At 41.2% G+C, this 18,294-nt stretch overlaps 1 protein-coding gene across 1 annotated transcript in view; it reads left to right on the top strand.

Annotated features, from left to right (window-relative positions):
- Positions 1–18,294, top strand: part of LOC141133433 (venom factor-like) — a 122,182-nt gene that overhangs the window by 19,560 nt on the left and 84,328 nt on the right. The window contains exons 6-11 of the mRNA XM_073622820.1: positions 3,677–3,759; positions 8,926–9,013; positions 9,121–9,223; positions 10,762–10,882; positions 14,708–14,823; positions 15,487–15,633. Coding sequence (XP_073478921.1) covers positions 3,677–3,759; positions 8,926–9,013; positions 9,121–9,223; positions 10,762–10,882; positions 14,708–14,823; positions 15,487–15,633 — 658 coding nt within the window. The remainder of the gene's footprint in view (positions 1–3,676; positions 3,760–8,925; positions 9,014–9,120; positions 9,224–10,761; positions 10,883–14,707; positions 14,824–15,486; positions 15,634–18,294) is intronic.

An 18,294-nucleotide genomic window follows, 5' to 3' on the forward strand; every position in this document is an offset into this window, starting at 1 on the left:
GTACTTGGTGGATAAACCCTTGTTGGCAAGCACAGAGGTATGACGTTTCTTTTAGTTGGTGACCAGGTTTGCACACATCTCAGGAGAGATTTTGGTCCACTCTTCTTTACAGATCTTCTCTAAATCCTTAAGGTTTCTTGGATGTCTCTTGGCAACTTGAAGTTTCAGCTCCCTCCATAAATTTTCTATAGGATTAAGGTCTGGGGACTGACTAGGTCACTCCATGGCCTTAATGTGCTTCTTCTTGAGCAACTCCTTTGTTGCCTCGGCGGTATGTTTTGGGTCATTGTCATGCTGGAAGACACATCCACGACCCATCTTCAGTGTTCTGGCTGAAGGAAGAAGGTAGACAGTCTCCAGACCTTAATCCTATAGAAAATGTATGGAGGGAGCAGAAACTTCGAGTTGCCAAGCAACAGCCAAGAAATCTTAAGGATTTAAAGAAGATATGTAAAAAAAAAACACTGAAGATGGGTCGTGGATGTGTCTTCCAGCATGACAATGACCCAAAACATACCGCCAAGGCAACAAAAGGAGTGGCTGAAGAAGAAGCACATTAAGGTCATGGAGTGGCCTAGCCAGTCTCCAGACCTTAATCCTATAGAAAATGTATGGAGGGAGCTGAAACTTTGAGTTGCCAAGAGACAGCCAAGAAACCTTAAGGATTTAGAGAAGATCTGTAAAGAAGAGTGGACCAAAATCCCTCCTGAGATGTGTGCAAACCTGGTCACCAACTACAAGAAACATTTTACTTCTGTGCTTGACAACAAGGGTTTCTCCACCAAGTACTAAGTCATGCTTTGCTTGGGGATCAAATACTTATTTTACTCACAGAACTGCAACTCAATTTATAACATTTGTATCATGTGGTGTTTTTTCTGGATTTTTGGTTGCTATTCTGTCTCTCTGTATCATTTAAAATACACCTTTGACAAAAATTACAGACCCTTAATTTCTTTGTAAGTGGGCAAACTTACTAAATCTGCAGGGGGCTCAAATAATAATTTTCTCCACTGTACATATACTGTAATGTATATTTTGCTGTAACAGAGGGGATTCCAGGATTTGTGATCAGTGACTTTACAACTGCTTTAAGCTCTTGATTGAGTGAAACGCATTGAGGGATTACCTGTATATTGAATAGATTCACGTGTGTGTCAAATGACTTAATAAACTATCTTGAGGCTTCTATGCGGTGGGCAGTTTAACTTTCTCTATGTGGAGTTCCCAGTGCTACCAGTGCTGGTGATCACCTGGCGATTCCAGTGCCTGTATTGGAATATTTTTTTTCTTGGTCCACATTATGCAGTCTTATGTGTGGCACCTTTAAAGTCCTGATATGTCTTTGAATATTCTTCCATATTTTCAAGCAATTCCTCAATGTGTTTCAATTAATCAAGAACTTAATCATGGCCCCATGATTAAGCTCTTGATTCAGTAAAACGCATTGAGGGAGTGCCTGTACATCGGATGGATTTACTTGTGTGCCAAATGACTAGACATGTGCGGTTCATTCGTTCCGAATTAATATTCAGACTTCCTTTTTGATATTCGGAGATTCAAATATATTTGAATACCTGAATTACAATATAAACAAATTTTACTGAATGCTCCGAATAACGTAACAAAATTTGTCTGAATTTCGGAAATTCAGACTGAAATTCGAATCAAATTTTACATTGAACTCCAGTTGAAAAAAGTCTAACTACACATAAGGGGTTATTTATGAAAGGCAATTCCACTTTGCACTACGAGTGCAAACTACAAGTGCAAAGTGCACTTGAAATTGCACTGAAAGTGCACTTGGAAGTGCAGTGGCTGTAGATCCGAGGGGGACATGCAAGGAAAATAAAAAACAGAATTTTAGCTTGCACATGATTGGATGATAAAACCAGCAGAGCTTCCCCTCATTTCAGATCTACCCCTTATGCCCCATACACACGATCGGATTTTCCGACAACAAATGTTGGATGTGAGCTTGTTGGCCGAAAGTCCGACCGTGTGTATGCTCCATTGAACATTTGTCGGACTTTCCGCCAACAAATGTTGGCTTGCATGCTCTCAAATTTTCCGCCAACAAATGTTTGTTGTCGGATTTTCCGATCGTGTGTACACAAGTCCGTCGGACAAAAGTCCAAAGTACAAACACGCATGCTCGGAATCACGCATCACTATTGAACTTCCTTTTTATTGGCTCGCCGTATGTCTTGTACGTCACTACGTTCGTAATTGTTGGCCAACATTTGTGTGACCGTGTGTATGCAAGACAAGTTTGAGCCAACAACCTTCAAACAAAAATCCACGGTTTTGTTGTCGGAAAGTCCGATCCGGTGTACAGGGCATTAGATTTACAACGAATGCACTTCCAAGTGCACTTTCAGCTTTGCACTTGTAGTTTGCACTTGTAGTGCAAAGTGGATTTGCCTTTCATAAATAACCCCCATATTGCTGAAATCAAAAACTGTGGGGGTTATTTATTAAAGGCAAATCCACTCTGCACTGCAAGTGCACTTGAAAGTGCACTGAAAGTGCATTTGGAAGTGCAGTCGCTGTAGATCCAGGGGGGGCAAGCAAGGAAAATAAAAAACAGCATTTTAGCTTGCACATGATTGGATGATAAAATCAGCAGAGCTTACACTCATTTCAGATCTACCCCTTAGATTTAGAGCGACTGCACTTCCAAGTGCACTTTCAGTGCAAAGTGGATTTGCCTTTCGTAAATAACCCCCTGTGTGTTATTAGTGTATCATTTCAAAATAATTGTTGTGTTTGTTAAGCCAAAGGTGATTTAAAGAGTCACTGTAATCATTTGGTGAAGCTTTGCCTTTTGTTTGTTCACTTTGCTGAATTCGAATCGAAAACAATGAGACATTTTAGTTTTGACCGATTTGAAAATGTATCGATTTGAACGTTTTTCGAATTAAAAAAAAAGTTAAAGCGGGGTTCCACCCAAATTTTGAACAATATCTGTATGTATTCTCTTCCTTGCCTAGATGCTGACATGCCGTTTAAAAAAATTTAAATCGCTGTAATTACCTTTTATTTTTCTATTCTTCTTTGCACTTCCTGGTTCTCCTCCCGTGGGAGTAGGCGTGTTTCTAGCCTCTCCCAGACTCCTGGGAGCTAGTCTCAGGCTTCCCAGGATGCCACTGAGCATGTGCGGGAACGAGCGGTGAATGCTGGGAGCACAGCATTCACCACATCCAGGAAATCAATGCTTGTGGGCTTCAAATGCCCACAATGAAGATGGAAACCGCCTGCTGTGAATAATATAAGTTATTCTTTCCAACGAAATCTGACACAGGCGGACATATTACACACAATATGTGAGTATGTAATGCTGAGAAGAAAAGTTTGTGAATGAACTAAAAAAAAAAAACGATAGATAGGTGGAACCCCGCTTTAAATTCAAAGAAAATTCCGAATATGAATTGAACAAATCAACCAAATTTAACTAAATGAAATAACTAGATTAGTCAAATCAATGAATCTAAACAAAACAAAACAAAACAGTTTTTTTTGTCATGCATATGTCTACAAATGACGTTAAAAAAATAACTCAAGGCTTCTATGTAGTGGCAAAAATCCTGGAAGCTGGTTGGTTTCTATGCGGAGCTCCACCAGATTTTGCACGCTCCAGTTTTAGTAGATCAACCTTTTTCTTTATGGTTTTCAGTTTCGGAGTTTGGACCGTATCTGCAAAGTTTGAAAACACCCTTATACAAAACTTCAGTACAAATTTTGAAGTGAAAGAATATGGTAAGATCATATCCTTTATTAGTTTTATGATATATCTTCATTTTGATTGGTCAGGATGAAAAGAGAGACGGCCAAGAATACAGTGGGGGTATATACTGTACACCAGAAGGATATATACTCCATACATCACCTAGTCCATGTATTCACCACACACACAGAGGCCGGGCTCTCCTTCCCATACAGGTGGATATATTTCCACCACTATAACAGCTCCTGCAGTGTCCCCGGGGATGGACATTATACGTCACATATACCAGGCTCACCTCAATGTACCGGGCCAGGATGGGTATGATGAGGACAATGAAGGGAGTGCACAGGGCAGGGCAGGCCACCATCTTCCCAATCCGTTCTCCTCCGCTGTCGCCGAAAACACGCCCCTTCGGCTCCAGCTCCAGGCACAGAGGACACACCCACCCCGAGTCACTGCAGTCCTAAGATTACCGGCCAAATCGGGTCTCAGGACCCATTTCCTGATTGACTGGGAGGATAATTAGGAAGATAATAGCAAAAAAGAATTAGCTATTGTTACACAACTGGGTGGGTTCAGGGCGCAGTGCTCTGTGCCCCGAGCCCACCCTTTTTGAAGCCAATTAGAGCCTCTGGCTCTAATCATGTGCTTAAAAAAAAAAAACCCATTGGAATCCATGCGTCCAGCGCCCTGCATGTAGATTAGGAGCCGGGCGCATGTATTAGGGGAGCGTCTCTACTGCTCCCCTAATGGACGGGCCGCCACTGGTAGATTTACCATCTCTATTTCTCTTGGTGACCACTGTCACTAAGGCTGGCCATACATATACAATTTTCCTTTAGATTTACCAAAACCATATAATATGAGATTAAACCTAAACACTGTCAATTTGTATGTAATTAGGCAAGCCCTTACACTACATTGTTGAAGGTAAATAAAAAAAAAAATTAAGAAAATTTTATAATGTATGGTCAACTTAAGTCAGAAAGTGATGGGAAATGTTACAATTTTACAGTTGTCACCAAAACAGGAGGTGAAGTGAAAATCTTCGACTGGGGACACCTGTTCCAGTGACAACTGTTTGAGGGTGGAATTACCCTCACCTTGTACACATTTTCTCTCACTTCCTGTTGTGACTCTATTTCTCTCTAGTGAAGAAAAAATCTCTGAAATGGGACACAAACAGCAAATAATAAACTGGCAAGTTATTTGAACTAAAACAAAAAAAAAAACAAAAAAATAATAATGCGGGCTTTATATACACTTTAATAACAGACAAATTGAATGCTGATGGGGACAAGAGCCTCTTTCCCACATCTCTGCCCTGGGGGATCTTGGGGTGCATATCGGCATCTGAATGCCCCCTTTAAAATATGTGGGCCCCCATACATGACATAATCATTCACAAAAGAAAAACAATTACAAAGGAAATAAACACACCATGTGTTTGACAATGTCCTTTAGATTAAAAAAAAAAGCCCCACTCTCAGGGAAATATAATTTGTCAGCAAATGTGTCATTTTTTTCTTTCTAAATGTAGTTTTTGCCATAGCTCATTATGGATGTACCGCATCACAGGCAGGTTTAAGGCATTTCTCAAGCATGTTATTTAAAGGAATTTTGCATTTTGCAATCTAACTGTTTTTGGACGTGTTAGTCAAACCTTCACTTCGATTGAACCATGTAGATTTGCCCATCTATAAATTAAAGTCACCAAAAGTGCTGCACTCCTTCAATGCCAAGTACCAGTGTATTTTTTTCAACAATAGCCAGTATATACACACACTATATTATTAAAAGTATTGGGACGCCTGCCTTTACACACACGTTAGCTTTAATGGCATCCCAGTCTTAGTCCGTAGGTTTCAATATTGAGTTGGCCCATCCTTTGCAGCTATAACAGCTTCAACTCTTCTGGGAAGGCTGTCCACAAGGTTTAGGAATGTTTGACCATTCTTCCAGAAGAGCATTTGTGAGGTCAGGCACGGATGTTGGATGAGAAGGCCTGGCTCGCTGTCTCCACTCTAATTCATCCCAAAGGTGTTCTATGAGGTTGAGGTCAGGACTCTGCGCAGGCCAATCAAGTTCCTCCACCACAAACTCGCTCAGCTCTGTCTTTATGGACCTTGTTTGTGCACTAGTGTGTAGTCATGTTGGAACAGGAAGGGGCTATTCCCAAACGGTTCCCACAAAGTTTGGAGCATGAATTGTCCAAAATGTCTTGGTTTGCTGATGCCTTAAGAGTTCCCTTCACTGGAACTAAAGAGCCGGCGGCTCAGTGGGCAGCACAATGGTGTAGTGGGTAGCACTCTCGCCTAGCAGTAAACAGGCTCCCTGGTTCAAATCCCAACCATGAAACTACCTGCCTGGAGTTTGCATGGTCTCCCTGTGCCTGCGTGGGTTTCCTCGGGGTACTCCGGTTTCTTCCCACACTATGTAGCCAAGCCTAACCCCTGAAAAACAACCCCACACCATAATAAACAAGGTTCAAGACATGGAAGAGCAAGTTTGGGGTGGAGGAACTTGACTGGCCTGCACAGAGTCCTGACCTCAACCCAAAAGAACACCTTTGGGATGAATTAGAGAGGAGACTGTGAGCCAGGCCTTCTCATCCAACATCCTGACCTTCTGGAAGAATGGTCAAACATTCCCATAGACACACTCCTAAACCTTGTGGACAGCCTTCCCAGAAGAGTTGAAGCTGTTATAGCTGCAAAGGGTGGGCCAACTCCATATTGAACCCTACGGACTAAGACTGGGATGCCATTAAAGTTCATGTGCGGTAAAGATAGGTGTCCCAATACTTTTGGTAATATAGTATATATATATATATATATATATATATATATATATATATATATATATATATATATATATATATACAGTGGGGACGGAAAGTATTCAGACCCCCTTAAATTTTTCACTCTTTGTTATATTGCAGCCATTTGCTAAAATCATTTAAGTTCATTTTTTTCCTCATTAATGTACACACAGCACCCCATATTGACAGAAAACACAGAATTGTTGACATTTTTGCAGATTTATTAATTAAAACTGAAAAACTGAAATATCACATGGTCCTAAGTATTCAGACCCTTTGCTCAGTATTTAGTAGAAGCACCCTTTTGATCTAATACAGCCATGAGTCTTTTTGGGAAAGATGCAACAAGTTTTTCACACCTGGATTTGGGGATCCTCTGCCATTCCTCCTTGCAGATCCTCTCCAGTTCTGTCAGGTTGGATGGTAAACGTTGGTGAACAGTCATTTTTAGGTCTCTCCAGAGATGCTCAATTGGGTTTAAGTCAGGGCTCTGGCTGGGCCATTCAAGAACAGTCACTGAGTTGTTGTGAAGCCACTCCTTCGTTATTTTAGCTGTGTGCTTAGGGTCATTGTCTTGTTGGAAGGTAAACTTTCGGCCCAGTCTGAGGTCCTGAGCACTCTGGAGAACGTTTTCATCCAGGATATCTCTGTACTTGGCCGCATTCATCTTTCCCTCAATTGCGACCAGTCGTCCTGTCCCTGCAACTGAAAAACACCCCCACAGCATGATGCTGCCACCACCATGCTTCACTGTTGGGACTGTATTGGACAGGTGATGAGCAGTGCCAGGTTTTCTCCACACATACCGCTTAGAATTAAGGCCAAAAAGTTCTATCTTGGTCTCATCAGACCAAAGAATCTTATTTCTCACCATTTTGGAGTCCTTCAGGTGTTTTTTAGCAAACTCCATGCTGGCTTTCATGTGTCTTTCATGTGTCTTGCATTGAGGAGAGGCTTCAGTCGGGCCACTCTGCCATAAAGCCCCGACTGGTGGAGGGCTGCAGTGATGGTTGACTTTCTTCAACTTTCTCCCATCTCCCGACTACATCTCTGGAGCTCAGCCACAGTGATCTTTGGGTTCTTCTTTATCTCTCTCACCAAGGCTCTTCTCCCCCTATAGCTTCGTTTGGCCGGACGGCCAGCTCTAGGAAGGGTTCTGGTCGTCCCAAACATCTTCCATTTAAGGATTATGGAGGCCACTGTGCTCTTAGGAACCTTAAGTGCAGCAGACATTTTTTTGTAACCTTGGCCAGATCTGTGCCTTGCCACAATTCTGTCTCTGAGCTCTTCAGGCAGTTCCTTTGACCTCATGATTCTCATTTGCTCTGACATGCACTGTAAGCTGCAAGGTCTTATATAGACAGGTGTGTGGCTTTCCTAATCAAGTCCAATCAGTATAATCAAACACAGCTGGACTCAAATGAAGGTGTAGATTAGAACCATCTTAAGGATGATCAGAAGAAATGGACAGCACCCGAGTTAAATATATGAGTGTCACAGCAAAGGGTCTGAATACTCAGGACCATGTGATATTTCAGTTTTTCAGTTTTAAATAATAAATCTGCAAAAATGTCAACAATTCTGTGTTTTTCTGTCAATATGGGGTGCTGTGTGTACATTAATGAGGAAAAAAACTGAACATAAATGATTTTAGCAAATGGCTGCAATATAACAAAGAGTGAAAAATTGAAGGGGGTCTGAATACATTCCGTCCCCACTGTATATACAGTATATACAGTATATGTGTTTGTGTATGTGTGTCTCAAAAATGTTACCCTTTAGATTATTTCCAATTTTCCAGTGTGGTTTTCATTCTGATCATAAATATTTCCCAGCAAAAATGTAAAAATTTAAAAATAAATTCAGGCAAAACATAATTCAGGATATTAAAATATGTAATATATACACCTATAGGATGTATAGTATGTCTTTCTAAAATGGTATCATAAAAAAAAAAAAAAAACTTTATGTGGTTATGTTTATAAAGGCGGCTTCACACTGCCCCCGCTGTGCCTTGCATGTAGAACTTTTGGTACGTTTTCAGAAAACACATAAAAACTGCAGGACATAATAGAAGTCTATGGCAAAGCGCAGCTAACCTGCACCAAAACCTTGAGTACATTGCGCTGCACCTGTAATGCAGCCAAAGAGCGGAGCGGTAATGGGAAGGTTTTGTTTCAGACGATACTTTTTTTTTTCTTTCATCTTTTCATTATTATTATTGGAGTTGGGAAAAATGATAAAGTGTGTCTAGTTATAATGTTGCACAGGACCCCTGTTGGAGAGGTTGACCCTCACTTACCTTCTTGGGCCATTTCTATAAATGGAATGAATGCACAGAGGCCCAATATGAGATATTCTTTATTTATTATTGCAGTTCTACCCAGTTTTGAGGTGAAAATAATCGCAAATGAAAAATTTTACTACATCAAAGATCCAGAATTCAGAGTTGACATCCGCGCAAAGTGAGTATCAATGCAGACTATGTTATACCTGTATGTTCTAGTGATCGGTGATATCTATACAGTACCTGTCTATTCTCAAATATGATTCTTTCTCTTTCTTTTATTAGTTATCTCTATGGGAAGCCTTTGGATGGTATGGCCTATGTGCTGTTCGCGGTGTCGAGAGAGGGTGAAAAGAAAAGTCTACCAAACACCCTAAGAAGGATTGAGGTATTGATTCTTATTCTGTTAAAGCCAAATTGAACCTACAGTTTAAATCAGCTAAATCCACGTACATCAAAATAAAAAGTGTGCAATGTCTTCATGCACATGGAAATTTTATTGGATTTTTTATGCCCAGAGTAATTTCCTGGTGCTTTCCCACACCTGGAGAGCAGCAGGGGTTGTGAACAGCCTGCCATACAAGTGAATGCCGTTATGCAGACATACTATCATAAATGCTGATGGTATTTTGTATCAGCGTTTACCCATGCATGCACATCTAATGTATTTTCCCAATGCAAAACTTCCTGCATTTATAAGAGTATGGCCACATAGAGTCAATCACTTGTATGGCAGGCCCCCAGGATGTGTAAGAGTGCCCCAAAAACAAATCTTACCTCATGCCCCATACACACGATCAGATTTTCCAAAAACAAAACCGTAGACTTTTTTCCGAAGGATGTTGGCTCGGAATTTTGACACAAATGCTGGGTCAAAATTCCGAACGTGGGAACTCGGTGACCTACAAGATGTACGACGACCCGGGAAAAAGGAAGTTTAATAGCCAATGCGGCTCCTTCTGCTTGATTCAGAGCATGCGTGAACTTTTAATGCGACGGACTTGTGTACACACGATCAGACTTTCCAACAACAAGTTTTGTTGGCGGAAAATTTGAGAACCTGCTCTCAAACATTTGTGTGTGGAAATTCCGACAGCAAATGTCCGATGGAGCATACACACGGTTGAACTTTCTGACAACAAGCTCACATCCAACATTTCCCGTCGGAAAGTCCTTATCCTTTTAAAGCAGCCAGAGCTTAAGTAGAAAAGCTTGTTTCCCACCAGCAACTGCAGAGTGCTCTTTGTGAGAAGCAGTGGTCTCATTGGAGAGATCCAACACACCCCTTACTGAGTTAGGCCCATAGCTCTGAAATCATCAAAAGTCATGCTCCCTGCTGAAATTGGAGCTCTGGTTCTGTCTCAGCAGAGGACATGTAGGACCTCTGCTAAAGATCACAGCTTCTCTACAGAGAGCAAAAGTCTCACAGAGCTGCTGGCAGGAGACAGGCTTTTCTACTCAGGCTGCTTTAGAAAGGATTCACAGCCAGCAAATGATTGGGGCCAGGGGACATCACAAGTTGTTAAGAACGTGGTGGGTGCCAGCACCCACTGCTCTCCTAAAAAAACATTGACAGGAAGCTGTCATATATACAGTATAGTAGCAAAAGAAAAAGGGCCGCTATATATGATTTCCAGCTCTACTACCCTTAGCATTTGACACTAGCTGACACTACTGAGAAATGTAGTACCTACTGTGACGGAGGTAGGAGGGGGAGGACTGGCAAGGTTACAATCTTTACAAAGACCCTGTAAGTTTGTCTTGAATGGGTAGTGAATGGGTAATAGCGCTCAGACAGGAGAAATCCTTTTCAGATCTCAAGTGCACCTTATCTTGTTCATGAATTGCTTATTTTCAGATCAATTGTTAAATTGTATTTATTACAATTGTCTGAATACAACTTTACTTTGGCTGGTCTAATTTCAGATACAAGATGGTGAAGGCTCTGCTATTCTGAAACGAGAAGACTTAGTGAAGTACTTCCAGGAGGAGAAAGACATGCTTCAGTGGAAACTAAGTGTATCCGCTACGGTCATCACTGACTCAGGTGGGTGCTTCAACTCGCTGGTGTCAACCCAAATCTGTAATATCAGTTTTGGAGTAAAGAATGCCTGGAATTGCTTTCAAGAATACATAGGGAAATTGAGTTGTCCAAACAAAGAGGCCTACATAGACTTATTTCCTTCTATGCAATTTGGCACATTCGGCAGTAAGTGCTTTCCATTGATTCTGTCAGCTGCGGCCGATTCAGCCTTGTCCCATGGCACCTTGATGGCTTTCAGACCTGTTTTAAAGGTGGACCACCAGCTTGTAGGCTGATTTTGGATATGTGATGATTGGGTAGGTGCAGAATAGCCGTAGACTCTGATTGGTGACAATTTCCTTTAGCTTCTGCATACGACTTTGGGATTCAGTCTCTGTGATGTCATCTCTGACATCCTGGGTAAAATGTATTCAGTTTTTGAGCGATTTTCTTTGTGATCTTCCAAGTTTCACTGGGGTATATGGCAGTGGGTATAACAATTGCTCTGCCATGGCCAGTTCCAAGCCCATGCTGAGAAATGTGGAAGGTTGGAGGCTGGGCCAGCAATCCAGCCTCGTAAAACGTTTTATCGCTAGGGAAACATTGAATGCATAAACAAAAAGGGGATTTGCCATTTTTACATAGCGGACTGTAGGTTAATTCCCCATCTACTAATTATTTAAAGTAATTCCTTTTTGAAAGGGACCCTGTTGCCACACCATTCATTTCAGCTACAGTCTTCTCATATGTAAATTTAACATATTTTATGCATGTCATTTACCTGTAAAAGTCTCTCTTGTGTAAACTCAGATACTAAATGATTAAAACCTTTTTACGTTTTTATTGAGTACAAAATTTTTTATTTAAAAAAAAAATTACCACAAAATCCATACAATACAACAACATATATAGTGTTCTACTGGCTGTCCCCTTCACCCTTAGTCAAACTAATACGTATATAATGGTCTCTTGATTAGTTAGCTGATTGTTTATGGCGTATACACACACATATCTTAATGAAAAGATACTGCAATATTATGGTGCACATGGGAGGCCATTAGATGGGTGGTTGAGGGGCACAGCCAGAATTGTCACGCTTTTTCAGGAGCTTTAACACTTAAAAACACTTGTGAGTCTAGGTAAATACGAAATCAAAGTAATCAATACAAAATCATATACCAGATCTCAACTCAGATTACATTAGGGATTTTTACTCGAGCATATAGCTATGTTGTACTTACAAAACATTCCTTGCGATTCAAAGATTATTGGACGGGATGCAGAGTCTCTGCGGATGGCCACCCAGACTCCCCAAAAGGCATTTGTGTGGGCACATCTAGGGTAGAGAGAATTACAAATATACCTCAAGGGTACTCACTGCTACATAAGGATATCTAAACTGCATAATGGAAATTACTTACATGGGTTAAAAAGGAATATTTCTAGGTAGATGATATTATACATATGACCAAGTGTAATCTGGAAGGCATCCTATAGGTATCAAAGATATCATGTTATTGTTTGTCCTTCAGCTGCATTATGAGTTATTAATTGGTTCATCATATAGAGGGTCAAAACACCTGTGTGCTTACCTTTGTTCCCCAATCAAAGCACTGAACCTTAAAAAGGGGTATTTCCTTCCAAATGGGAGACATTGTATTCAGTGTGGAGCTCACATATGCTTAGTGGTTATTAAAGTCCAGAGAGGAACCACTGAGGCATGAAAGCCTTGCAGTGGTGATTAGAGATCTTCTGCCTGTTGAAAGCAGCACATAGTGCAATGTACATCAGTATAAACAGAAGCATATGAAGAGTCACAGGTATATAGAGAGACAATATGGCTATCAAAGTCTGAAACATACCACATACCAATCGTACTGCAGGGGCCGTTCTCCTCTGTCCTGGCTCTCGGGGAGTCTGCCTGGGTGACCATCTGGTTCACCTAGCTCCCTGTTGTCCTCCTTCCCTCTTATAATGTGCCCAGACCTGAGTGTCCATGCTGCGGGACGCCCACATGTGACATCATCTGGCTTGGCCGAATGAGTCCCGCCTATACACACAGGCATGCACATTGCGACTGATCCCAGCCTTCACCCAAGGGGTGTTTGGGGAGACCAGGGAGGGTACCGCGCATGTTCCAGGGGGCGGAGTGAAACGCATTGGGGTGTCGCCTGATCAGAGTCCAGGTTGAGGTTGCCATCCCATTCATTGCAGTAGGACACCATAGATGTGTGACTTCCAGGGGTTACACTTCATTTCTTGAACCTTTGCAGGAAAAAGGATGGGTTCCATCCTCTGTCAGCACTCTAGCAGCAGCTGCGGATGCACTGTCCACATACCCCCTCCCTATCGAGCCTGAGTGGCCCACATACTTTTCCCAGGTCACGGAGGGTAGCACGCCTGCGCAGGTGGAACAAAGAGTACCTGCCACGTGAAGAACAGCTCATGGGAACCAGGGGAGGCACATATTGCCCCCTGCAGGAACCCAACCCTACCACCATAGGAGGCTGGGAAGGAGTTCTCACGGTGGCCAAGGGGATGGATGCAGCATTACCAGCTGCACACTGCCCTGCATTAAGGCACCTCTAGCCTGCCACTAACTACAGGGAGTCGCCACCCCACCTGTAACTATTAAGTGCATAGCTAATTTCAAACATGAATATCGAGACAAAACGATTGCTTTACATAGGAATATTAGAGTCAGTATACAAGAAAATCCACAACCATCCATCTATCAGTCTTCCATGTGCACCCTAATATTGTGTGTGTAAACCATACACATGATCAGCTAACCAATCAAGAGACCATAATACTGTATATGTATTAGTTTGACTGAGGGTGACGGGGGACAGCCAGTAGAACATTATATATGTTGTTGTATTGTATGGATTTTGTAGTAATTTTTTTTTTTAAATATATATTTTTGCACTCAATAAAAACATAAAAAGTTGATTGCGCTGCTATAGTCCATCTATTTCTATGGATTTTTTCAATTCAGTGCCATACTGTGCTAACATAATACATTGGCTCTCTTGTGTAAACACCCAAAAGGTCTGGGACTGCTGTTGCGTGCCTCTATCTTGGATGTGATGTCAACAGCCCCAGCAAACTCAGAGTTGTTATTCAAGGTACACGCTATGGTATTCCCATTCACTCATCTAGCAGCTACATAAAAGGTTATGTAGGGAGGTGAGAAGAGGAGTGAAGGAGCTGGGTCAGCACAGACAGTAATTAGACACTCCAAGAAGAGAAGAGGGCAATAAGGTGGCAAGACAGAGAAGGAACTGTGGCCGTGTTACAGAACTGACTCTTGTCTGGAGTGGTCAAAAAGATACATTGCAAATTAGTAAACATTCTGGAAGGATAAAATGTTGCAATTAAGAATTGAAAACATTTGATTTTGTTATGCTTTTACCTGCATTTTTTTTCACATTGGTGGCAAGGTTTCTTTAACCAGCATGCAAACCCATGAACAGTATTGTTTCAGCTTACTGAATCTCATTGGAAAAGCTGGCGGATATAGCTGGCAAGTAAAGTGACATCACTGACATATACAAGTATATAAAAAGAGACTTTAGGCAATTCCTCCTGGGGTATGCAGATAAACCTCTACAAAAACGAAGGCTTTCTGGGTAAATGCCAAAATGTTACTGTCCATTGGTAGGTATTCTGGTTCGTTAAAGATAATGTGATCTATTACAAAGCGAGTGGGTTGGGCATTTACTTCAAGGTCTGTAATGTACCCAGAAGTCCTTTTTTACTTTTGAAGAAGCATTTGCATATTATCATTTAGCTTAATTTCCATTATAGCTAATTTATTTGGCATCAATTGTGTGTTTTTATTTGCAGGCAGTGATATGGTAGAAACTGAGCTTAGTGATATCTACATGGTGAATTCTCCGTACAAAGTTCTCTTCACCAAAACCTCCAAATTTTTTAAACCTGGAATGACTATGGATCTAATGGTAAGACAATATATTGGCAGTTTATTGTATATTGCAAATAAATGTTGGTTTCAATCAGTAAGGGGAGCTAAAAAGCAAGCTACTCTGCTGTACTGTCTCTTTAGCTAAACCCTAGTGCCCTGGCAAGCCTTTGCTACGTATTACAGTTTATTTGTTAATTAAAGATTGTATATAGCTACCAAAAAATTGAAACCAACAGTTTACAAACTTAAAAAACTCTAAACAAAACAAAACAACTAGAACTAAATTGACCTCAAACCATTATAGCAAAGCAAGCTACTCTGCTGTACTGTTTCCTTAGGTAAACCTCAGCACTCTGGCAAGCCATAGTCATGTATTACAGTTCATTTGCCAACAAAAAATATTTATAGCTACAAAAAACAGAAACCAACAATTTACAAACTTATAAACTTATTAAAAAACAAAAACTCAAAATAAATTTACCCCAAACCATTATAGTGACCCTTTAAAGTCCTATGGTGTCCAGATTACTGTTGGCCTTTTTTTATCTTGTTATTTTGGCACATTTTAAATTGATGTAGCAATTTTTTCACGTGATGGCATGGTATAATTTCTGATGGCTGGGTAAATATTAGAGATTGTTTGTGTAGAAAGATCTGTGATAAGATTGTTGTGATTCAGCATACCTGTCATCTATTCTAGGTGTTTGTCACCAACCCAGATGGGACTCCAGCAAACCGTGTCCCTGTGGTGGCGGAACCAGGGCCAGTGAGAGGGGTTACACTGAGTGATGGAACTGTCCGGCTGACCATCAATACCCGTGCAGATATAAGCTCGCTTGAAATAACGGTAACAATTGTATTTTTTATACAATGGTTAGGATCTTGTTTGGTAGTTTCAGAACACAATAATGTAGACAATAGAAATTTGTTTAGTTAAATTAGTTTCATTCGTTTAATTTGTTTTCGGAATTTGTTTCGTCTATTCGTTTTCGAATCGATTCGAAAAGTTTTCAAATCAAATGAGCTATATTTCCTGTTCCTCCCTGTACATGAGGTGACTGCATTTGGATTTTATTTCTTCATATCAATAAAGATGCCTTCTATGGTGTGCGGCCATCCAGGATTTTTTTTCTTTCCTCAAGCCTGTGCAGAGCCAGCACCTGTGAGTTCCATTAGGGCGGGTGTCTTGATATGGATTTGAGAGATTGGAGCTGCAATCTTTTGCTTATAAGTTTTCAAATCAATTTGGAATTAGAATAGTTTTTGAATTAGAATAGTTTTCCAATTTTCAAAAAGAATAAAATAGAATAGAAAATAAAGGAATAGAATGTAAAAAAAAAAAAAATATATATATATATCTATATATATATATATATATATATATATATATCTATATATATATATATATATATAGATATATATATATATATATATATTCTATTATATTCCTTTATTTTCTATTCTATTTTATTCTCTTTGGAAATTGGAAAACTATTTGAATTTGAAAACCTGTTTACGTAAAAGGGGGACCCCGCCCCCCTCTGACAACACGGGAAAAGCCATAGGGAAGTCTCCGTGAGGTCCCCGTGCGTCAGAGGAGGGCGGGGTCACGGTTGGCCCTGCTCTCTATTACATAAGAAGTGTCAGAAGAACCGAAGCGTCACACGGTGGAAGACTCCCACTGAGGCGGATCATGGATGGAGCGGAGAAGAAGCCGGAGGAAGATGCGGGACGAGAAGAGCAGAGGAAGAAGAAGATGGAGAAGAAGAAAATGGAGAAGAAGAAGATGGAGGAAGAAGAAGAACACCGAAGGAAGACCAGAAGAAAGAGGATGGAAGAAGAAGCGGAAAGAAGATGGAAGAAAGAACTTGTCAAAAACCGTCTCTTGTGTTTTTTAACCTTTTTGACACTTTTTTTGTGAAATGGTAGGGGTACATTTGTACCCCATTACCAATTCACACGGGGGGGCCGGGATCTGGGGGTCCCCTTGTTAAAGGGGCTTCTAGATTCCGCCCGCAAACCCCCACAACCACCGGGCAAGGGTTGTGAGGATGAGGCCCTTCTCCCCATCAACATGGGGACAAGGTGCTTTGGGGGGCTAACCCAAAGCACCCTTCCAATGTTGAGGGCATGTGGTTCAAGAGGGGGGCACTCTCTCACCCCCCCTCTTTTCCTGCGGCCTGCCAGGTTGCGTGCTCGGATAAGGGTCTGGTATGGATTTTTGGGGGGACCCCACGCCATTTTTTTAAAATTTTGGAGCGGGGTTCCCTTAAAATCCATAGCAGATCTAAAGGGTCTGCTATGGATTTTGTGGGGGACCCCCTGCCATTTTTTTTTTAATTTTGGCGCGGGGTTCCCCTTAATATCCATACCAGACCTGAAGGGCCTGGTATGGAATTTAGGGGGACCCCCACACATTTTTTTTTTAAATTTTGGGTTTGGGGTTCCCCTGTGGGGAAATTCCATGCCGTTTTTATCAATGAACTTTTATGTGTATGGCCGGACTGACAATTCATTATAGCCGGCGCTAGCAATTAGTAGTTTTACATGACTTTTTTTCCTTTAGAAATGTCATTTTGCTGTCAGATTGTTGTTTACAGGCATACTATAGACACCCCCCAGGTACAAAATTTAAAGGAATATTACACTTTTATTGTTTCACTTTAAGCATTATTAAAATCACTGCTCCCGAAAAAACGTCCGTTTTTAAAACTTTTTTTTGCATTGATATATGTCCCCGGGGCAGGACCCAGGTCCCCAAACACTTTTTATGACAATACCATGCATATAAGCCTTTAAAATTAGCACTTTTCTCCCGCTCTACAAGACTCTGGTCCGCCCGCACCTGGAGTATGCTGTCCAGTTCTGGGCACCAGTCCTCAGGAGGGACGTACTGGAAATGGAGCGAGTACAAAGAAGGGCAATAAAGCTAATAAAGGGTCTGGAGGATCTTAGTTATGAGGAAAGGTTGCGAGCACTGAACTTATTCTCTCTGGAGAAGAGACGCTTGAGAGGGGATATGATTTCAATTTACAAATACTGTACTTGGTGACCCCACAATAGGGATAAAACTTTTTCGCAGAAGAGAGTTTAATAAGACTCGTGGCCACTCATTACAATTAGAAGAAAAGAGGTTTAACCTTAAACTACGTAGAGGGTTCTTTACTGTAAGAGCGGCAAGGATGTGGAATTCCCTTCCACAGGCGGTGGTCTCAGCGGGGAGCATTGATAGCTTCAAGAAACTATTAGATAATCACCTGAATGACCGCAATATACAGGGATATGTAATGTAATACTGACACATAATCACACACATAGGTTGGACTTGATGGACTTGTGTCTTTTTTCAACCTCACCTACTATGTAACTATGTAACTTTTGATTTCTCCCATAGACTTTTAAAGGGTGTTCTGTGGCTTGCGAATTTGCCGCAAACACCCCAAATTGTTCGCTGTTCGGGGAACGGCAGACAGCCAATGTTCGAGTCAAACTCATGTTCAATCTGAAC

The sequence above is a fragment of the Aquarana catesbeiana genome, linkage group LG03 (genome assembly GCF_042186555.1).
Source record: "Aquarana catesbeiana isolate 2022-GZ linkage group LG03, ASM4218655v1, whole genome shotgun sequence".
Taxonomy (NCBI): Eukaryota; Metazoa; Chordata; class Amphibia; order Anura; family Ranidae; genus Aquarana; species Aquarana catesbeiana.